At 41.3% G+C, this 23960-nt stretch overlaps 1 protein-coding gene across 1 annotated transcript in view; it reads right to left on the bottom strand.

Moving 5' to 3' along the window:
• LOC103110762 (cation channel sperm-associated protein 3-like) overlaps window positions 1-23960 on the bottom strand; it is a 69893-nt gene that overhangs the window by 44367 nt on the left and 1566 nt on the right. Inside the window, exons 3-4 of the mRNA XM_060186360.1 lie at window positions 4518-4613; window positions 3463-3514 (exon numbers count right to left, since the gene is read on the bottom strand). Of these exons, the coding sequence (XP_060042343.1) occupies window positions 3463-3514; window positions 4518-4613 (148 nt within the window). The remainder of the gene's footprint in view (window positions 1-3462; window positions 3515-4517; window positions 4614-23960) is intronic.

The following is a 23960-nucleotide window of genomic DNA, read 5'->3' as shown; positions in this document are numbered from 1 at the left end:
GTATGGATCGACCTGTCAATTGCCATGCTCAGCGGAGAAGCAGCTACAGAAGCCAGAACTCCTACCTTCTGCTGCCCATAAACAACCTTGATCCATAGTCCCAGTGGGAGAGAAGTGATAGGATGAAGAGAAGAGGGCTCTGAATTCCAGCTCCATCAGCACCCAGAGAGAGAAGGAAAAGGAGAGGGACATATGAAAGTAGCTATGATGTCAGGAGTGGCTTAGAGGGGAAGAGAAGATTGAATGAGAAAAAGAAGGAGCAACTATGTATAAATGTGGACAGATAGTTGTAGAGAAGATGGCTGGCCCATGTCTACAATCTTCGGGGAACTGTGGTGGATTGCAGTAGGGAAAGTGAAGATTCAGAACTATGGTGGTGGGAATAGTGTGGACTCAAACCCCTGTCAACACATAATTCTGTCATATAAAAATAAATTTAAAATAAATTTTAAAAGACAAAAAAAAAAAAAGAATAAAGGTCACTTAAAAGAGAAAAGCAGCTTCTAGAGATGTGGTCATGGAGTAGCAGCTGCTAAGAGATTGCTCCCATGATCATTGGATAAAATATCTGGAACCCTAGGAGTCAGGCAGTGGCGCAGTGGGCTAAGTGCACATGTGCAAAGCGGAAGGACCAGGTAAGGATCCTGGTTCGAGCCCTGGCTCTCCACCTGCAGGCGAGTTGCTACACAAGTGGTGAAGCAGGTCTGCAGGTATCTATCTTTCTCTCCCCCTCTCAGTCTTCCCCTCTTCTCTCCATTTCTCTCTGTCCTATCCACCAACAACAACATCAATAACAACAATAATAACCACAACAACAATTTTTTTAAAAAAAAGGCAACAAAAGGGGAAAATAATAGCCTCCAGGAGTAGTGGATTAATGGTGCAGGCCCCAAACCCAAGCAATAACCCTGGAGGCAAGAAAATAAATTAATTAATTAATTAATTAATTAATTAAAAATATCACCTGGAACCCTACCACATTAAAACTGAAACATCTGAAGAAACTCACTGAGTCACAGGTGGATGCAGACATGCATGGAAAGCAGTAGGGAGAAACTCTCAAGACAAAAGAACTCAAGCCAACTGACAGCCAGCACAATCCTGGTAGCTACCCAGTAGAACACAGGGTCAGTCCCAAGAAGGCAGAGAATTTATCTGGTGAAAACCTGGTCAAAAACTAAAGCTAGGTGGTCTGCCCAAACTGTAACAGTGAGCTTCAATTTGCCAGATTACAGACTAACACAAGGCAGTAAGACCTTATTTTGTTGCCACAGACAAAAAGTTCCCAGGAATATATGAAAAATCTCTTTCCACCAATGACATAAATAGCATTGCCTGCTGGCTGAAAAACAGAAGCCATGCTTAACCAAAACACAGAAGAAATACAAATAATGAAATACACAAAGACCTGGAAAAATGTCAAAGAATTTAGAAAATTCAAGAGTCTAATCATACAAAGTGAAGAACTCAGAGATTATTTTACCAAAGAGTTTTAAAACACAGAAAGAAAACAAAAGAGTTACATAATGTGAAAGACACTTTGGATGGAATTAAGGCTTATATGCACAAGTCCTAGCAAGTATAATGAATTAATTTGAGGAGAAAACATTAGGGATAGAAGATTTAAAAGATGTTGGAGAGAAAAATAATCTATGAAAAATGAAGACATTCTCTGTGTAATATATTCCATCAAAAAAATCAGTCTGAGAGTTACTGGGGTACCTGATAAAGCAGAGGTAAGAGTAGCAGAGAACAGTCAAAGAAATGATAACAGAAATTTTTCCACACTTATGCAATATTCAAAACATAGACGACCAGTGGTCCGGGAGGTGGTGCAGTGGATAAAGCATTGGATTCTCAACCATGAGGTCCTGACTTCAATCCCAGGAGCATATGTGCTAGAGTGATGTCTGGTTCTTTCTCTCCTCCTATCTTTCTCATGAATAAATAAATAAATTCTTTTTTTAAAAAAATAGACATCCAGGAAGCTGGATGAACACTCAAGCTCCTGAATCCAGAAAGGCCATACATACATCATAGTAAAACTATCCAAAAGCAAAGACAAGGAAAAAATATTGCAGACTACTGCTGCTAGGGTAAGAAAGAATCTTACATACAAAGGTAGAACAATTACATTTTCATCAGATTTCTCATCATAAACCCTAGAGGAAACAGTGATTGGAATGATATATTCAAAGTATTAAGATAAGAAAAGCCAAATATGAATACTTGATCCTGCCAAATTATCTTTCCAACATAAGAAGTAAAAAAATCTTCTCAAACATATAAAAACTGAAGAAATTCACCACCACCAATCCTGCTTGCAAGAATTACTGAAAAGACTCCTACATGAAAAGAAGCAAAGGAATTACCCTTCTAAATGAGGTGGCCAGTGGTAGAGTAGAACCAGAAACAGAATAACAACAAGAGAAAACAAATACATAGGAAAGGGAGGGTAAAATGGACAGATAAATACAACCAACATTGATGAACAAGTGCCAAATTAAAAAAGACTGTCATAGTTAAGTTAGACATAGTGCTCATGGCAACTCAACTTCAAGGACTGAACAACTTATCCAAGAATTTGTGTGGAACTACATAAGAACCATGAACTGCCAAAGCACTATAGAGAACAAAAGGAAGTAAGTGAAGGTATCATGTTCTCTAACTTCAATTTAGACTATAAAGCAATAGTGATTAAAACAGTATGGTACTGGAATAAAAATGAACACCTGGATCAATGGAACAGAATTAAGAGTCCAGATATGATCCCACACATATAAAGCCACCTAATATATGGCAGAGAGGCCAAAATATTTCCTCAATAAAGCTGCAGGAAAAACTATACAGCCATATGTAGAAAAGTAAAACTTGGCCACCACACCAATATCAGACCAAAATAGATTAAAGACCTGGTTATCAGACGGGAAACTCTAAAATCTCAATCTTTTTTATTAGTGATTTAATATTGATTTACAAAATGACAAGATAACAGGGGTATAACTCTGCACCATTCCCTCCATCAGAGTTCTGTATTCCCATCCCCTCCATTGAAAACTACAGCAGTTCTCCTAAGGCTTCAAATATTGGGTTCATTATTATTTCTATAATAATCTGCCTATATTTGTCCCTTTTTTCCTATGGTTCCATCTTCTGTTCCTCTCAAAGTCATACCTACACCTATTACTATTCCTAAATATCCCTATTTTTCCTCTTCTCGATGGAGTTAGAATTCAGAGCCTTCTGGTCATCTTCTCCCTACTCTTCCTCCCCCATTGAAAGTATGGACTAAAATTCTTTATGGGTTGCAGAAGGTGGGAGTTCTGGCTTCTGTTATTGCTTTTCTACTGGACATGAGCATTGGCAGGTCAATCCATACCCCTAGCCTGTTTCTATCTTTATCTAGTGGAGTCATGCTCTGGAGAGGTGAGACTCCAGAACACACTGATGAGGTTGTCTTGCCCAGGGAAGTCAGGATCAGAATGGAATCCTGACAGCATCTGAAACTTGGTGCCTGTAAGATAGGAAGATATAAAGCAGAACAAAATGATTAATGAACAGAAACAAAACCAAAAAAAAAGTGGGAGGGTGGGGATAGATAGTATAATGGTTATGCAAAGAGACTGCCATGCCTGAGGCTCCAAAGTCCCAGATTCAATCCCTCGCACCACCATAAGCCAGAGCTGAGCAGTGCTCTGGTGTTTCTCTCTGTGTCTTTCTCTGCATCTCTCTCAAAAATAAAATAAATAAAATACTTTAAAAAAAAACTAAAAACAAAAAAAGTGGGAATAGAGCAGACAACAATAGGGATCTTAGGGTGAGGAAGTCTATTTTAGCTATGTTCCTAGAGGTCTATAACTATTGTAGGTTTTGCTTGAGTTTGATACCTAACATGGAGTTGGACAAAAATATTGTCTGAAAAGATGGTATCAAAGTTGAGAATAGTGCTGGAAAGTTGGGTTAGAGCAGAGAGTAGCTACCAATCTTGAAGAAAATCTATAAATAAAATTAGCTGTTTATCTCAATTCACCTGACCCAGGGCCCATATATATTTATATTTAGCATAGGGACCTGTGTAATCTTTGAGTCCCTATTGGTCTGAGCTCGCATCAGTTCATGGTGACAACTGGGAACATTCTAGGCTGCACTCATTTCAGGACCAGTCTCGAGTGGCAGGGTAGGATGACCCAGCCTCCCTTTGTAAAGTGGGGCAGTTCCTACCATTGCTACTTTAAAGTGAGGGCAAGGTCCTGTAATGGGTCCACAAGAGGGCTTATGCTGATGTTCCTGATGGAAGTGACTAATGATGGTGAAGAGAGGGATCTTTCAGAGGCGTAAGCCCATCATATTTGTGTGGAAAACCAAGGACTCCTTAACTAGGACCCAGATAATGGGGTGGTCTGGTATTGACCAAAAAAGAGCCATTATTAAGTGAGCCAGTCTATTGCCCTTATCCAGCTTTTATATTCTTTTCTTTACCTGATGTACTTAGACTAAAATCCCAGTCTTTACCTTACCTTGGATAGAACTTAAAGGAATAGCATTGGGTGGGAAGAGTCTGGAAGACAGGGACAAATACTGGATGATATCACCCATAGGTGGAACTTGAGAGACTGGAACAGGAAAAGAAAACACAAAGTAAAACTTGGACTGGGGGTGGTGTACTGCACCAAAGCAAAAAACTCAAGGAAGGAGATGGAAGAGAGGGATCTAGGGGTGCTGTTGAGGGTCCTAAGTTGGGGAGTGAGAATGTTTTGCAGACACCCATCAGAGTTTACCCAGGTGTCAACAACTATGCTGTAAACTTAACTCCCCAATAAAATGGGAGAAAAAATAGAAGAAAAAACAAAATTATTTGGGGTTCTAAGGACAAGTAAACACATCCAAAGCATGGCACTGGAAAGACTTTGAAGGACAAAGAAATGTTTCAACAGATACGAAATGAGTACAAAACAATCAGTAGTAAAGGCTATTCATGTCTAGCACTGGCTGGCTGAGGCACTAAATTAGTCATATGAACCAATGAAATAGAGTCAGGTATGCACCTGTGTGTTACATATGTTTAAGTAGAAGAGCAATAGGATTTTTTTTAAAGATAAAATGGCAGAAAGTCAGTGAAAGAGACCACAGCACTGAAGCTTCCTTCTATGCAGTGGGGATCAGGCTTGAACCTGGGTCACACACATAGCAAAGTAGCACACTATTCAAGTGAGCTACAATGGGGATTTTTGATGTCTTCATTTTTTTTTAATTGTAGGGATGAATGGTTTATAGCAAATAATTTTATATTCCTCCATGAGGATAAATAAAATTATATTCTTCCATGAGGATAATTTCTGGAACCATCCATTCCACCCCGGTTCCAAGGCTGCCAGTTCTTAGCAACATCACCCCACCAGATATTCGTCGGGATGCGGCATCATCTAAGTTCATTTCCCACGTCTACGCTCGACCGGACCTGCCAATATACGCGGATATCTTCGCCCACCCTGTCCAACGCTTGACGTCTCGTCATCCAATCTGGTCCCCTACACCTACACTGAACTTCTCTGTTCCAGACTCTTGGAAACAGAGTTGGCAGTCAGCTGAGGTAAAGAACAAACACCTCATCACAGACCCCTGCAAGCGTCAACCTGGCTTTGACCTAGCACGTTATGAGTGGGCCCTCCTCAATCGCTATCGAACAGGCCATGGCCGGTGCGCCGCTATGTTCCATCGCTGGGGAGCCAGAGACGACCCGAACTGCCCCTGCGGCTACAGACAGACTATGACCCACACAGTCAACGACTGGCACCTCTCCAGATTCAAAGGAGGTCTCGAAACTTTACATCAGGCTCAACCTGACGCTGTTGACTGGCTACGGAAGAAGGGCAAACGCTAGAAGAAGAAAGTAAATAATTTGATACATATGTAAAAAAAATTCTTAGTTTTCTGCAAAATACTCTCAGCCCCAACACAGGTCCTCCTCTATCATGCAAGAGCACCTGAAAGCATCCCCACCCCTAGAGTCCTTTACTTTAGTGCAATACACCAGTATGTATTCATTTCTTGAGATTAAATATATTCTCCTCACTTTCCTTCTCCTAGCCCCTTTGTCTTACAAAGGCAAACAGAAACAGTAAGGGGGTGGGTGGTGAGTGGTGATGCAATGGGTTAAGCCCACATGTTGTCATGCACAAGGAGCCAGGTTTGAGCCCTCACTACCCACCTGCAAGGGGGGGATGCTTCACTACTTGTGAAGTGGGTCTGCAGATGTCTCTCTCCTGCTCTATCTCCCCCTCACTTCTCAATTTCTTTTTTTTTTTTAACCAGAGCACTGCTCAGCTCTGGCTTATGGTGGTGTGGGGGATTGAACCTGGGACTTGAGAGCCTCAGGCATGAAAGTCTCTTTGCATAACCATTATGCTATATCCCCACCCTCTTCTCTTTCTCTCTCTCTCTCTCTTTCTCTTTGCTTTATTTTTTTTTCTATTTAATAATGATCCACAAGATTGTGGGGTAAAAGGGATACAATTCCCACCACCAGCGTTCTGTATCCCATCCCCTCCATTGGAAACTTTCCTATTCTTTATCCCAGGGTCATTATGGGGTACAGAAGGTGGGAGGTCTGGCTTCTATAACTGTTTCTTGACTGGACATGGACATTGACAGGTCAATCCATACTCTAGCCTGTTTCTATCTTTCCATAGTGGGGGAGGGCTCTGGAGAGGTGGCGTTCCAGGACACTTTGGTTGTCTGCCCGAGGAAGTTAGGTTGGCATGATGGTAGTATGTTGCTTTCGCCGGGCTGGCTTCACAGGCGGGTCACAGACGACCCAGGACTCATGGCTGGGTTGTACACAGTATCTCTTTATTCATGCAGGACGCAGCGCAATCTATACCAAGCTAAGCTAAACTAAAACTACAAACAATCTTGTCCTTATAAATATACTAGCCCAGTAAGGTGGGAACAGGATGCGACGCAGAGAGAGTGGAGAGAAAAGTGACTGGTGAAAATCAGGGTATGACAAGGAGAGGGGGGGAGCAGGCAAGAATTCTACCACTGAACCACCAATGCCCTGGAGGGAAGGTGGTGCTTGTTAACAGAGGTTATGTAAATAGAATACAGTGTTATGTAAATATAATAGTGTTAAGCAAGGGGGATTAAACTAATGAAACAGAAGGGGTTTTTAAAAGCATACCAACAATTCCCCCTTTCCTTTTAACTAATGACCATAGTATCAGGATTGTGGGGTGAACAGAAACCTATATCGTACAGGCGTTTTCAAAAGAACTGGCATAAGACATGGAAAACAAAATAGGCGAGCAGCAATAACCAGTGTGATGCCAAGGGGAATGTTTCCTGCCTCCAAGGGCAAGGCCTAGCAGGCGAAAGGGCATTTCTTGCCTCTGGGAGCGCTTCATGCCTCTGGGGGCATCTCTTGCCTCAAAGGGCGTTTCCTGCCTCTGTGGGCATAACCTAGTAAGGAAGGGGAGTTTTTTGACTCTGGGGGGGCAGAGCCTGCAGGCGAGGGAACATGATCTATAAAGTCTCAAGGCAATTGGCTGAAGTTAGTCTAGTTAGTCTTTGAGAAACACAGCAGCGTGTACCAGTAAGTCCGATGGAGGTGTCAGTTCAAAGTAGCTGACCACAGAAGAAAATGCCAAGGGATGAAATGCTGCATGTCTGTCTCGATGGGGAATGTCGGCCACCAGAATTCTGCTTTTCTGTAGAGAGTGATCTTTGGAGTCTGTGAATCTGTTTCTTCAGGTCGTGCCAGATCACATCATTGGTTTCCGGGGGTGTGTTGTAGTCATTCCATCTTGTGGGTGATGTCAGAGAACAGGGGTCCAAATGGATTTCCGGGAATTCCATTTGAGTAGATGCTTTTTCATGTGAAGACTTGACAGCATGTAGCATCAAGATTCCCCGGAGGGCGTCCTAGTCCAAAAAGCTCCTCGAAATTCCATTTAGGGTGAACTAACCACGTGTCTCCATTCTTGGGGACTGCCAGGGTACTGGAGAACGCTTCTCAAATTAGAGTAGTCCTTCTCCATGGGAAACATGCGAGAAGAAGTCCAGAAAGTCCCAGTGGAAATCCCCATGCATATCCCAAGGTCTATGATCACGGTCATAAAGAACCAAATTGTGGCCCGGAGCAAAATGTAGTCCTTTTCCTCAGGAAACATGGGAGAGGGAATCCAGAAAGTCCAAGGAGAAATCTCAGTGCATCTCCCAAGCTCTATGATTAGGTTCACAAGAAACCAAAGTTCCCAGTCAGGGAAACAAAGTGTGGTCCAGAGCAAAATGTTCCAGAGACAGAATAACTGTCTCATGATGAAATAGTAGAGGCTTTGGCAAACCTCTTCATAAGTAGAAAGGCAACCCATGGCAGATGGGTAGCCAAGTTTACTTATCTGGGCGATGGGCGGGTTAGGTCCCACATCGGAGCCGGTCCCTGTTTCAGGGCTTATGTCAGCCCCACGTTGGGTGCCATTATGTTGTTTTCGCCGGGCTGGCTTCACAGGCGGGTAACACACGACCCGGGACTCATGGCTGGGTTGTACACAGTATCTCTTTATTCATGCAGGACGCAGCGCAATCTATACCAAGCTAAGCTAAACTAAAACTACAAACAATCTTGTCCTTATAAATATACTAGCCCAGTAAGGTGGGAACAGGATGCGACGCAGAGAGGGTGGAGAGAAAAGTGACTGGTGAAAATCAGGGTATGACAAGGAGAGGGGGCGGAGCAGGCAAGAATTCTACCACTGAACCACCAATTCCCTGGAGGGAAGGTGGTGCTTGTTAACAGAGGTTATGTAAATAGAATACAGTGTTATGTAAATATAATAGTGTTAAGCAAGGGGGATTAAACTAATGAAACAGAAGGGGTTTTTAAAAGCATACCAACAGTAGTATCTGCAACTTGGTGTCTGAAAAAGCATTAAGATATAAAGCAGAACAACTTGTTTAATAGTTAGAAATCTAAAGGCAAGAATATAGCAGATGAGTTTTGAGAATCTCCATTTTGGAGAAAGCTAGTAAGTCTATTTATGTCTATTCCAAGGTGCCCATGACTTTACTAATTTTTGCCTGAGCCTTAAAGCTAACATGCAGGTGGGTTAAAGGTATTGTCTGGGGAGATGTCAGAGTTGGAAATAGGACTAGATAGCTGAATCAGGGAAGAGAGTAGCTCCCAAATATAGAAAAAGCATATAAATAGTTAACTGTAAACCCCATGAATTTGAGCTGAGGCTCATAGTCAGCACAGGAGCCTGTGTAACCTCTGCATTCCTGTAGGTCTGAGCTCATATTCTGTGGTCATAGCTAGGAACATTCTAGGCTGTGCTCACTGCAGGACCTATCCTCCTCTAGTGGCAGAGTATGTTGACCCAGCCTCCCTTCAGAGAGTGGGATCAGCTATTTCCAAAATGAAGATCCCAAATATTCATCTGCAATATTCCAGCCTTTAGGTCCATGATTAGTCAACAATTTGTATGTCTTTATATGTTAACTGTTTTCAGCCACCAGGTTCCAGATGCTAGCATAATGCCAACCAGACTTCCCTGGGCAGACGACCCCACCAATATGTCCTGGAGCTCTGCTTCCCCAGAGCCCTGCCCCACTAGGGAAAGAGAAAGACAGGCTGGGAGTATGGATCAACCTGTCAATGCCCACGTTCAGCGGGGAAGCAAATACAGAAGCCAGACCTGCCACCTTGTGCACCCCATAATAACTCTGGGCCCATACTTCCAGAGGGTTAAAAAATAGGAAAGCTATCAGGGAAGGGAATGGGATATGTAGCTCTGATAGTGGGAATTGTACCCCTCTTATCCTATGTTCTTGTCAGTGTCTCCATTTTATTTATAAATAAATAAATAAATGTATTAAGAAAAAAGGGGAAAGGGGAATGGCTGCCGGGGGTTGTGAATTCATAGTGCTGCCACCAAGCCTCAGTAATAACTGGGTGGCAAGAAAAAAAAATGTGGGTAGCCCTGTACTTTATTAAATCTTGAATGACTAAAGAGGTCAAACTCCTAGAAATCTAAGTTGTTAGGCAAATGGTAATTGGAACCAATTGGAACATTCAAGTTAGTTTCATTCAATTTTGTCTCATTTTAATATTGATGAGAAAAAAGAAAATCTTACAACACTGTAGAATGAACATTTTTCTGGACATTAAAAATATTTGCTATTCTAAAACTATTGCATTACACCACTCCTGGTAGGAAAACACTCCTGGAGGCAACTATCATGCAGATCCAGAAGATAACATCTTATATACATAATTTCTCCATTTAAAATTAACAATAACAAAGCTTTAGTTGTTATGCTCAGGCAAAAATTAGTAAAGTCATGGGACCCTTGGAATATACCTAAAATAGACCTACTAACTTTTTCCAAAATGGAAATAATCAGTGATTCCTTTTTATATTGTTACTATTTCTTTTTAAAATTTAATTACAAAATAAAAAATAGAAAATACCAACAAAACCATAGGATAAGAGGAGTTAAATTACACACATTTCCCACCACCAGAGTTCCATATCCCATCACCTCCACTAGAAGCTTACTATTGTTTATCTCTCATGGAAGTCAGGTTGGCATCATGGTAACATCTGCAACTTGGTGTCTGAAAAAGCATTAAGATATAAAGCAAGACTCCCATGGGCAAATGCCCTCACCAATGGACCCTGGAACCCCACCTCTTCAGAGCCCTGCCTGGCTAGGGAAAGATAGAAGCAGGCTGGTAGTATGGATGGGCCTGCCAACACCCATGTTCAGAGGAGAAGCAATTACAGAAGCCAGACCTTCCATCTTCTGCACCCCACGATCCTGGGTCCATACTCCCAGAGAGATAAACAATAGTAAGCTTCCAGTGGAGGTGATGGGATATGGAACTCTGGTGGTGGGAAATGTGTGTAATTTTACTCCTCTTATCCTATGGTTTTGTTGATAATTTCTATTTTTTATTTTATAAATAAATTTTAAAAAGAAATAGTAACAATATAAAAAGGAATCACTGATTATTTTCTCCAAGAATCAAACTTTAATTTCACCTTCTTTCCTTGTTCACTCCTATACCTATTACTACTTCCAAGGAGGTCAAACTCCTAGAAACCTAAGCTGTTAGGCAAGTGGTAAGCATCCCACCAATTGAAACATTCAAGTTAGTTTCATTCAATTTTGTCTCATTTTAATATTGATGCAAAAAAAGAAAATCTTACAACACTGTAGAATGAACATTCTTCTGGACATTGTCTTCCCCAGGGATCAGCCCTTCCTGTATATCCTGTTGCTTCCTTTTGGTCATATGTACCTAGCACCTTCTAGCTCCTGTCAAATATCCCCACAGTGGCCTTCTGGAACACAATACAAGAGATCAGGAGTCAGTTCTTCATCTGTTTCTACCTCCTCCATTACATCAGCATGACTAACCCCATGAAAGCATATAGAAGACCCTCTCAAGTATAAATTACATGAATACAAAAAGGAAGCAACTGTATGGAATTATACCCATATTATCTTAAAATTTTGTAAATAAACATTAAATCACTAATAAAAAAGAAAATTTAAGAAAAACTACATGAATATACAAATAAAAATGAATGCCTCAGAAATCCTATGTTCACTCAAGTAGTTGAGCATAGTACTCTACCTCCTCTTTGTCTTCTCTGTTTAAGTGCCAAAACATGTACTTAAACAAGAAATCCAAACATGTTCTTAAATGGAGAAGGAGTTAAGAATGTAAATAACCCCAAAGAAACTATCACACAAAGAGACCCCTCACAGAATGAGAGAAGATCTTCACATGCCATACATCAGACAAGAGACTAATCACAAAAATATACAAAGAGCTCAGCAAACTAAACAACAAAAAAGGCAAATGACCCCATTCAAAAATGGGCAGAGGATATGAACAAAACCTCACATTTCCACTATAGAGCCTAAACTTCTCACAGTCCTGGGACCCTAGGGTAGGACCCACTTTCCCATATGCTTCTCCCAATTCTTATCAAATAAGATTGCATCTGCTGATCGCAACCTAATAAACGCAATGAGTGCCACCCCAGCATACTTCAGCTCAGACTGTGTCCAGAGACTTCAGGTGTGGAATGACAACCCTTCAGCTTCATCACTTGGGTGAGACCTTTCCTTTCATAGTATTCTCTAATTCCATCCCAGGTGATTCACTTCCTAACAAAGTCCCAAAGCCTAGATATACACCAGGTTCCAGGATATAGAGTATATGTTCACACATATCCATAAACTAGGGCAAAATATATACCTGAAAGCAGTAGTACACTAGAGTTTGCAGTGAGTGCCCCCACCCAACACTTCCTCTCCACTATTCCAACCTTTGGATCCATGATTCTTCAACAATTTGTTTGGCTTTGTATGTTAACTCTCTTTTCAGTCACCAGGTTCCAGATGCCATCAGGATGCCAGCCAGGCTTCCCTGGACTGAAGACCCCACCAATGTGTCCTGGAGCTCTACTTTCCCACCCTACTAGGGAAAGAGAGAAGCAGACTGGGAGTATGGACCAATCAGTCAATACCCATGTTCAGCGGGGAAGCAATTACAGAAGCCAGACCTTCCACCTTCTGCAACCTACAATGACCCTGGGTCCATGCTCCCAGAGGGATAGAGAATGGGAAAGCTATTGGGGAAGGGACGGGATATGGAGATTGGGTGGTGGGAACTGTGTGGAGTTGTACCCACCCATCCTATGATTTTGTTAATGTCTCCTTTCTTAAATAAATAAATAAATAAATAAATAAATAAATAAAAATAACTTTCACAATGCTTGGAGAGGTCAAGGAAGACAGTTATAAGAAGCAATGAGGAGTCTTGTATTCTTAGTATACTACGTTAGTACAACCAATTACAGCTGAATGTGGTTTCTGAAGCTAATGATGAAGAAATTTAATGTGGCAATGGAACTCGACTCAGTAAACAAAAATCATCAGAAAATCATAAGTGATATACTCATGTAGGGCCTATTCACATCATACCTTCTCATAGATAAGTATGATAGGATTCCTGGGATAAGAAGTCAAAGGGTAACCCACCTCTTTTGCTTTTTTCTTTGCATTTTAATTACTTACCTTTTTTTCTTTACTGGGGGGAATTAAAGATTTAAGCTCCCTGTCCCACCTGCAGGGGGAAGCTTTATGAGCAGTGAAGCAATGCTGCAGATGTCTCTCTATCCCTCTCTCTCTCTCTCTCTCTCTCCTCCCCACCCTCTCAATTTCCACCAGGAGCAGTGGATCATAGTGTAGGCACTGAGCCCCAGCAATAAGTCCTGCGAGACCTTTCCTAGCTCATTAGACTCCTAAGTTTCATTTTGGGTGGCATACATCCTAACCAGGGTCCTGAGTTTGGAGTATTGCACCAAAGTAAAAAAAAAATTGGGGGGAGAAGGGTAGATTTTCAGCTCCACTATAGAGGGGTGGGGGTTGCAACACAGACTTTCAGTGGTGGAAATAGTGTTAATATATACTTCTATTAACTTCTAGTCTTATAAATCACTATTTAATCAATATGAAAGGGAAAAATATATTTAGTATCTCAAGCCTTTTAATACATAGACTTCAGTTCTGAGTATATATTCCTTTAATCTAAGCACTTAAGGTTTCAAATTAGTTAACTGAGTGAATTTAAACTCTGGGCTTAGGTTGTTAACGCATTTCTAATAATAACTTTTTCTGAAATATTAAATCACCTACAATCTCAGACTGGAAGCAACTGGTCTTGTCAGTATGTAAGATACAGTTATTTGTAAATAGCATTAAATGGCATAAATCTGGGGCTTTGCTCGTTTTCCTTCATGCTTCTTTTGACCCATACCTTTTGATACTACATCAGCTAATCTCAACCAAATCAATGCACCTAGGGCTACCTCAACATGTTTCATTTCAGACTATGTCCAGAGACACGAGGCTGGGATGTCAACCCTCCAGCTCCAGGGTGAAAGATTTCCTAGAGACCTTTCCTGGCTCATAAAACTTCTAAGTTCCATTTCAGGTGGTACACCTCCTATCAAAGTTACAGAACCTAGATATAGACCACGGCCCATGAGACAGGGCACATGTGCACATGTATGCATAAGTTAGGGGAAAATATATAACTTAAAGTAAAAGTGTGCAATACTCCACAGTGACTCAACAAGTGCAGCAAGAGAGATATAGAAAAACCAAAAAAGGGCCATAAAGTACTTAATTAAATATTCTCTACTTAGAACTAGATACCCTCCTCACCTACTTCCTACTTCACTTCCCTCAGTCACTTTAAGTCCAACCATGTCAGATAAAATAAGGAATACAAAAATTGGATAAGGACAAGATACCAGCACACTCTAATGATGGCCCTTTTCTAGCAGGCCATCCATCATTCAGGACCCTAGTCAGGGAGTCCTGAGATTCCCACAGAGATATTATGGCCTAGACCTGTAACAGATCCCTCTCTACACCATCATTGGTAATCTCCAACAAGAACAATATCATAAACCCTCTTCTGGGCCTCTACAGGACCTTGCCCTCAATGCAGAATTACAGTGGTAAAAACTGCCTTACTCTCCAGAGGGAGGCTGGGTCAACATATGTCACTCAAGGAAAACGGTTCCTGCAGTGAGTGCAGCTTAGAATATTCCTGGCTATGACCACGGATTATGAGCTCAGACTGACAGGGATGCAAAGATTAAACAGGCTCCTGTGCTAAATATGAATAGACATGGGCCCTGGGTCAGATTGTTGGGGTTCACAGTTAACCATATTTCTATACTTCCCCCATATTTAGGAGCTACTCTCTGCCCAGATCCATCTTTCTGGTTTTATTTCCAACTCTGACACCATCCTCCCAGACAATACTTTTAGCCCACCTGCACGTTAGCTATCTGGCCCAGGCAAAAATTAGTAAAGTCATGGGCTAATCAGAATATATATAAAATAGACTTCCAAGCATCTTCCAACATGAAGACCCCAAATCTCATCTGCTATAGTCTTACCTCTAGGTTCCTGATTATCAATCTGTTCTGCTTTATATCTTTTTTTAATATTTATTTATTTATTCCCTTTTGTTGCCCTTGTTGTTTTATTGTTGTAGTTATTATTGTTGTTGTCATTGTTGGAGAGGACAGAGAGAAGTGAAGAGAGGAGGGGGAAGACAGAGAAGGGGAGAGAAAGATAGACACCTGCAGACCTGCTTCACCGCTTGTGAAGCGACTCGCCTGCAGGTGGGGAGCCGGGGGCTCGAACCAGTCCTTGTGCTTTGCGCCACCTGCACTTAACCCGCTGCGCTACAGCCCGACTCCCCTGTTCTGCTTTATATCTCAATGCTTTTCAATGACCAAGTTACAGATGCTACCATGATGTCAATCTGACTTCCCTGGGCAGCCAACCTCACCAATATGTCCTAGAACCCCACCTCCCTAGAGCCCTACAGCATTAGGGAAAGATAGAAACAGGCTGGGAGTATGGATCAACTGGTCAACCAACACTCATGTCTAGTGGAGAAACAATTACAGATGCCAGACCTCCCACCTTCTGCACCCCATAAAGATGTTTGGTCCAGGGAGACCAGAAGCAACTGTTTGTGTCACTATGTAAAATACAGCTATATGTAAATAGCATTAAAATAAATCATGGTAAGGTCTTATATGACACAGCAAATCCTAACCATGAGATTTTCAAAGTAAACCAAATTCCCTAATAGCTTGGTTATAATACTAACTACCTATTGCCTTCTTAAACTTCGCGACAGCAGGAACCATGCTCTATAAAACCCATAGTTCTCTCAGTCCTGGAAATTCCAGAGCATGACTTTTGCATGCTTCACTCAATCCATACCATTTGATACTACATCTGCTGAGTTCAACCAAATCAGTGGCAACCAGTGCCACGTCAGCATGTTTCACTTTGGATTGTGTCCAGAGACACTAGGCATAGAATGTCAACCCTTCAGCTCCAGCACTCTGATGAGACTGTTCCTAGTTCATAATTCAACTGTTCCTAGTTCATAGTTCAATTGACTCCTCAATTCCATATTTGGTGGTGCACCTCCTAATAAAGCCATAGAACCAAGATATAGATCAGGGCCCATGAGGCAGAACACATGTGCACATGTACCCATAAGTTAGGGTAAAATATACACCTTAAAGCAAAAGTGCACAATAGTTTGCAGTGACCCAAAACAGCAACCAAGTAGAAAGACCTTTAAAAAAAAAAAAAAAGACACCATAAAATGATACTTACATACTTTTCCCATATTTGGGATCCATTCTCTGCCCTGATTCTAGTCCTATTTCCAACTCTGACAAAATCTCCCAGACAATATCTCTAACCCACCTGCATGTTAGCTTTCAGGCTCAGACAAAAATTAGTAAAGTCATGGGTACCTTGGAATAGATGTAAAATAGACTTACTAGCTTTCTCCAAAATGGAGATTCCCAAAACTCATTTGCTATATATTACTGCCTTTAGATTTCTATTAAACAATTTGTTCTGCTTTATATCTTAATGCTTTTTCAGACACCAAGTTACAGATACTACCATCATGCCAACCTGACTTCCGGGGACAGAGGACCTCACCAATATGTCCTGGACCCCCACCTGTCCAGAGACCTCACCCACTAGGGACAGATAGGAACAGGCTGGGAGTATGGATTGACTTGCCAATGCTCATGTCCTGCAGAGAAGCAATTACAGAAGCCAGACCTTCCACCTTCTGTACCCCATAATGACCTTGGGTTCATACTCTCAGAGAGATAAAGAATAGGAAAGCTGGGGGTCCTGAGGTAGCACAGCGGGTTAAGCGCACATGGCACAAAGTACAAGGGCCTGCGTAAGGACCCCGATTGGAGCCCCTGGCTCCCCACCTGCAGGGGAGTCGCTTCACAGGCGGTGAAGCAGGTCTGCAGGTGTCTATCTTTCGCTCCTCCTCTCTGTCTTCCCCTCCTCTCTCCATTTCTCTCTGTCATATCCAACAATGATGACATCAATAATAGCGATAATAATAGTAACCACAATGATAAAAAAAGAAAAAAAAAAAAAAACAGGGCAACAAAAGGGAAAAAATGGCCTCCCAGAGCAGTGGATTCGTGGTGCAGGTACCAAGCCCCAGCAATAACCCTGGAGGCAAAAAAAAAAAAAAAAAAATAGGAAAGCTTTCTTTTTTTTTTAAAATATTTATTTTATTTATTTATTCCCTTTTGTTGCCCTTGTTGTTTTATTGTTGTTGTTGTCATTGTTGGATAGGACAGAGAGAAATGGAGAGAGGAGGGGAAGACAGAGAGGAGGAGAGAAAGATAGACATCTGCAGACCTGCTTCACTGCCTGTGAAGTGACTCCCCTGCAGGTGGGGAGCTGGGGTTCGAACCAGGATCCTTATGCCGGTCCTTATGCTTTGCGCCACATGCACTTAACCCGCTGCGCTACAGCCCGACTCCCCATAGGGAAGCTTTCAAGGGAGGGGATGAGACATGGAACTTTGGTGATGGAAATTGTATGGAATTGTACCCCTCTTATCCTATGGTCTTGTTGATACTTTTTATTTTATACATAAATTAATAGCAATTTAAAAAAATATCTTTGGTCCATACTCCCAGAGGGATAAAGAATAGGGAAGCTTCCAGTGGAGGGGACAGGATACTGAACTCTGGTAGTGAGAGATATATAGAATTGTACCCCTCTTGGGGGTCAGGCAGTAGCACAGAGGGTTAAGTGCACATGGCGCAAAGCGCAAGGTCCCGCAAGGATCTGGTTGGAGCCCAGAGCTTCCCACCTGCAAGAGAGTTGCTTCACAGGCAGTGAAGCAGGTCTGTAGGTGTCTGTTTTTCTCTTCCCTCTCTGTTTTCCCCTCCTCTCAATTTCTCTCTGTCCTATCCAACAATGAACGACATTAACAATAACAATAATAACCACAACAAGGCTACAACAACAAGGGCAACAAAAGGGGGGACAAATAGCCTCCAGGAGCAGTGGACTCATGATGCAGGCACTGAGCCCCAGAAATAACCCTGGAGGCAAAGAAAAAAAAAAAGAATTGTACCCCTCTTATTCTATGGTCTTGTCAGTATCTCCATTTTATAAATTTTAAAAAAGCAGAAACAACAATAACAAAAAAAAAATTGTATTCTTCTTATCCCAAAATTTTGTTGATCGTCATTAAATCACTAATAAGTTAATTAAAAAAAAAAAAAAAGAAAGAAAGTCTTCTGACCAAGAGTCATTTCTTTACTACTTTCAGGTACCTGGCATTGAAACACAAAGCTCACATATCATAACCAAAACTCTAATACATCTCTTGCTATTTTGCAGAACTGTTTATAAAATTAAGAGTTCAGCTAGAGGTTCAGAGAGCTATCTCAGGGAGGGCACCTGCCTTGCAATTGGCATGAGCTCGCCACCACACGGGAGTACTAAGGCACTGGGAAGAGTTTTACCGCTGTGGTGTCTCTCCCTCACTATCTGAAAAAGATCATTGAAGCTGTTCATACATTAATTATGGCCTAGAGATTAAAGAGAGTTTGACTAGTTTCATTTTTTAAATGATCAAAAAAGTATATATGGGGTGGAGTAGAGGGAGAAAAAAAAGTATATAGATTGCTTTTTACCAACACTAGTAGTCCAAAGCTTAAAACACACTGACAGAGATCAGGCTTATGCCCACATACTCTATACAGGCTGCTGCTTTGCCTAGGAAAAGGATATACAGAACCATGATTAATTATCCAAAGATTTCCTAAACCCTATCAATATCAGAAAGCCGCCAGTGTTTTTAGAACTTAAACTTCCTTTTAGAAAAGAGACATGCTGGACCTGCTTTGTTATCTGTGGAGGTCAGTTAGGGGTCATGTCTACTGAACTGTTCACTGCGATGGTGATCATTTAGAAAGAAAGCAGAAGGAAACTGGAGCTTACTATACATATCAGAGAAACACTTTCATCACACAGGATTTGGAACAGAGGGAATTTGAGCATATTCAACTTCGGCAATATCTCTTTTCAGTTGAAACATCAGTTAACTGAAGTAAGGTATTGTGAGGGTTCATTCTACTAGCAGTCACTGTAAGGAATATTTCTAGAGATTTCTGATGTGGGATCTCTGATTCTCTTTAAAAGTTTGTGAATTCTAGTAGATCCTCCATCCCTTATTCATGAATTTTATGTCAGTAGATACTAGTTAGTAGCTACATTCTCAGTTTTTCACAATTAAAATTATTAATTATATTCTGCTTTTACCATTATAGTATATGTGATTTAAGTTAATCCAAAACATTCAGCATCTCGTACTTATGCTCAAAACAGAAAAGGAAGCTGAGGAGATAGCTCAGCAACATCCCAGCCAGACTTGCATGTCTGAGGCATCAGTGACCTAGGTTCAATTCCCCCATGCCACAGCTGAGCAGTGTTCTGATGTCTCTTATGAAAAACTAAGTGATTCTTTATCTATATATATATATGTATATATATATATTCATTTATTTTCCCTTTTGTTGTCCTTGTTGTTTTTATTGTTGTTGTAGTTATTATTGTTATTACTGATGTCATTGCTGTTGGATAGGACAGAGAGAAATGGATAGAGAAGGGGAAGACGGGGGGGAGAGAAAGACAGACACCTGAGGACCTGCATCACTGCCTGTGAAGCGACACCCTTGCAGGTGGGGAGCTGGGGGCTCAAACCAGGATCCTTATGCTGGTTCTTGCGCTTCGTGCCACGTGCGCTGAACCCGCTGCGCTACCACCCAACTCCCATGAAAAAATAAGTAATTCTAGGGAGTCGGGCGGTGGTGCAGTGGGTTAAGCGCAGGTGGCGCAAAGCTCAAGGACCTGGATCAAGGATCCCAGTTCCAGCCCCCAGCTCCCCACCTGCATGGGAGTTGCTTCACAGGTGGTGAACCTGGTCTGTAGGTGTCTATCTTTCTCTCCCCCTTCTCTGTCGTCCCCTCCTCTCTCCATTTCTCTCTGTCCTATCCAACAACAACGACATCAATAACAACAATAATAACCACCACAATAAAACAACAAGGGCAACAATAGGGAATAAATAAATAAATACATACATATTTAAAATAATAATAATAATAAGTAATTCTTAAAAGGACTATTGAAAAAAAAAGAAAAAACAGGAGAAAAGATAGTGAAACAAGTGATACTACAAGGCTGCAAACAAGAATGTATACTATCTTGTAGGATAGTTGGTCTAGTTTTTACCATCAATATTATGGGGGAAAGGAAGGAATAAGTGAGAGCTTCTTTTGTGCTAGATTTCAATATCAAAGAACCAAATCGGGGCTGAGGAAAGAGCATAATGGTTATGCAAAAGACTTTCATGCCTCAGTCACTAAAGATTCCAGGTTCAATCCCCAATACCATAAACCAATAAATTCAAACCATAAATTCCAATAAATTCAATACCAAAAACCAATAAATTCAAACCATAAACCATAAATTCAATATCATAAACCAGAGTTGAGCAGTGCTTTGGTAAAAAAAAAAAAAAAAACGACATGTAATGGGGAGTCGGGCGGTGGCGCAGCGGGTTAGGCACAGGTGGCACAAAGCTCAAGGACTGGCGGAAGGATCCCGGTTTGAACCCCCGGCTCCCCACCTACAGGGGAGTCCCTTCACAAGAGGTGAAGCAGGTCTGCAGGTATCTATCTTTCTCTCCCCCTCTCTGTCTTCCCCTCCTCTCTCCATTTCTCTCTGTCCCATCCAACAACAACAGCATCAATATTAATTACAACAATAAAACAAGGGCAACAAAAGGGAATAAATAAATAAATATATTTTTTTAAAAAACCATATGTGATGAATGAACTTCATATGGATCCTGATTTAAAAACAAAATCACTGTTAATTTTTTTTGTGTGTGTGTGCCTCCAGAGTTATCACTGGGGCTCCATGCCTATACTACGGATCCACTGCTCCTAGAGGCCATTTTTTCCTTTTTTCCTTTTTTTTTTTTCCTTTTATTGGATAGGACAGAGAGAAATTGAAAGAGAAGGGAAAGATAAAGAGAGGGAAAGCAAGATAGACACCAGCAGACCTGCTTCACTGCTTGTGTGAGGCAACCCCCCTGCAGGTGGGCAGCTGGGGACTCAAACAGGGATCCCTGTTCTTCTTCTTACTATGTGCACTTAACCGGGTATGCTACCACCCAGCCCCCATTAAAAACATTCACTCAGGTATGGGGGCAGTACCAAAATTTATGTTTGGCATAATAATATTATAATAATAGAGTTTTCTAGTTTATGCTTAAAAATTATCATGGTTTCTAGGGATACTTAGGGGTATTTGGGACTGGCTTTTAAATACTTCAGCAAAGACGATGGAAGAGGAGGATTATATAAAGTAACTGGGGCACAATTTTGGTAATTGTTAAATCTGAGTGATCAATACATAAGGACACAAGTTACAACACAATCAATTTTTAAATGAAATTAAATGTTTTCATGTATCAGGGGGCTGGTGAGACTGCTCACCTGATAGGGGCCTGCCTAGCCATATGCATGGCTCAGGTTCAAAGCACCAACATTTCACATATGAGTTTTATAATACTGGGGGAGGCTCAGTGTTGTGGTGCCTCTACTTCTCTGTCTGTCTCCGACCCCACACCATCCCCAAAATATATATATGAATAAAGCTGCCAGAGCAGTGAGAACATGCAACAAAAAAGAAAGAAAGAGAGAAAGAAAGAAAGGAAGGGAAGGGAAGGGAAGGGAAGGGAAGGGAAGGGAAGGGAAGGGAAGGGAAGGGAAGGGAAGGGAAGGGAAGGGAAGGGAAGGGAAGGGAAGGGAAGGGAAGAGAAGAGAAGAGAAGAGAAGAGAAGAGAAGAGAAGAGAAGAGAAGAGAAGAGAAGAGAAGAGAAGAGAAGAGAAGAGAAGAGAAGAGAAGAGAAGAGAAGAGAAGAGAAGAGAAGAGAAGACAAGAGAAGAGAAGACAAGAGAAGAGAAGACAAGAGAAGAGAAGACAAGAGAAGAGAAAAGAGAGGTCTGGGAAGTAGAGTATATGTCTTGATTGTGTGAGGCCTCAGGATTGATTTGATTCCCAACACAAAATTTGACTAGTTATGTGCTAGTCTCTCTCTCTCATAAAATGAATAAATCTTACAATTCATGTAAAAACTGGTATACTAGCTAAAAAGGTGAACAATCGATATCTCAGATTGTGAGAACTGTGGTGTTGGTGTACAATATTTTAGTGGTAGGAGCAGGCGCCAACACACACCATCTGTAAGTGTGAAACTACATCCCTGAAGTCTTATAATTTTGTAAAGCACTATTAAATAACCACTAATATTTTTTATAATCCTTTGAAATAAAATGTATAAAAGCTCCCATGTCTCTAACAGTTATTTTTTTAAAAGTTTCACCTCTACTTCTAAAGAAAATTCTAAAAAACACTGTTCTAATACCTAGATTTATTTTCTTTTCTTTCTCTCTCTTTTTCAGTTTTGGCATACATACTGGTCTAGTGGACTGAACCTGAGACTTTGGAATCTCAGATATAAAAGTCTTGTTGTATAACCATTATGCTATCTGCCCCTACTCCTCTAGTATCTAGTTTTTTTTTGTCTTTTAGCAACAGAATCTGTCTCTTCTCTATTATCCCTTCCAACATCACCTCTACAAACAGACCAAATATACCATAGCTGCTTCTCCCAATCCAACAGAACCAGATAAAAATTTTTTTCCGGGAGCCAGGTTAAGCGCACATGGCATGAAGCACAATGACCAGCTTAAGGATCCCAGTTCGAGTCCCCGGCTCCCCACCTGCAAGGGGGTTGCTTCACAGGCTGTGAAGCAGGTCTGCAAGTGTCTATCTCTCTCTCCCCTCTCTGTCTTCCCCTCCTCTCTCCATTTCTCTCTGTCCTATCCAGCAACGACAGCAATAACAACAATAACGATAAACAAGGGCAACAAAAGGGAAAAAATATATAAATAAATAATTAAAAAATTGTTTCCCAGTGTTCAGCCTCCTTGTCATATTCCCATATGGCTTCTCAGATTAGAGGTTGAGTGTGGTTGGAGAGGGTAAAGTTTGTTTGCTTTTACTCTCTAGAGTAATTTTTCTGGTCTCTGATATAAGGTAGGTTATAAAGATGATCCCTGTTAAATCCTACCACCACAGTGCTCCAACAGATTAACATGTCTTGATGGGCCTAGACCTCAAATAAATCCCTCTCTCCATTGTTACCAGTAATTCCTATCAGGAACAATACAATAGACCCCAGGCCCCCATAGGACCTTGCCCTCAACTTGGATCAACAATGGTAGAGAATGTTCCATCCTCCGAAGGGAGGCTGAACAATATACTCTATGCTACACCTGAGGAAGATGGGTCCTGATATTGGAGCAGCTTGGAATGTTCCTATTTATGACCACAGAATGTGAGCTCAGATCTACAGGGATGCAGAGGTCACACAGGCTCCTAAACTGAATATGGGGTTTACAATCAATGGGGTTTACAATCAACAACTGTTATACACCTTTCCCATATTTGGGAGCTACTCTCTTCCTTGATCCAGCTTTCTGGTCCTTTTTCCAGCCATGACATCACCTCGCCAGACAATAACTTGGATCCACCTACATATCAGATTTCAGGCTCAGGCAAAAAAAAAAAAAAAAAACCACTAGTATAGCCACAGACCCTTTGGAATATAACTAAAATATGCCTACTAGCTATCTACAAAATGGAAGACACCCCCCCCCCAACACTTCATCTGTACTATCCCAGCCTTTAGGTACCTGACTGGTCAAAATGTTGGTATGCTTCTAAATTCTGCTTCTAAGACCCCTTCTCTTTCATTGGTTTAATACCCCCTGCTTAACACTGTATTCTATTTACATAACCACTGTTAACTAAGCACTGCCCTGCCTCCAGGGCATTGGTTTAATCCTCACTGTTTTGCACGCTTTTTCCTTCTCCCCACCCCCTATCCTAGTACATCCTCTTCGGACCTGACTCTTCCGCCT

This window comes from Erinaceus europaeus, chromosome 2 (assembly GCF_950295315.1).
Source record: "Erinaceus europaeus chromosome 2, mEriEur2.1, whole genome shotgun sequence".
Lineage (NCBI taxonomy): Eukaryota > Metazoa > Chordata > Mammalia > Eulipotyphla > Erinaceidae > Erinaceus > Erinaceus europaeus.
This window is presented reverse-complemented; position numbering and strand designations above follow the sequence as displayed.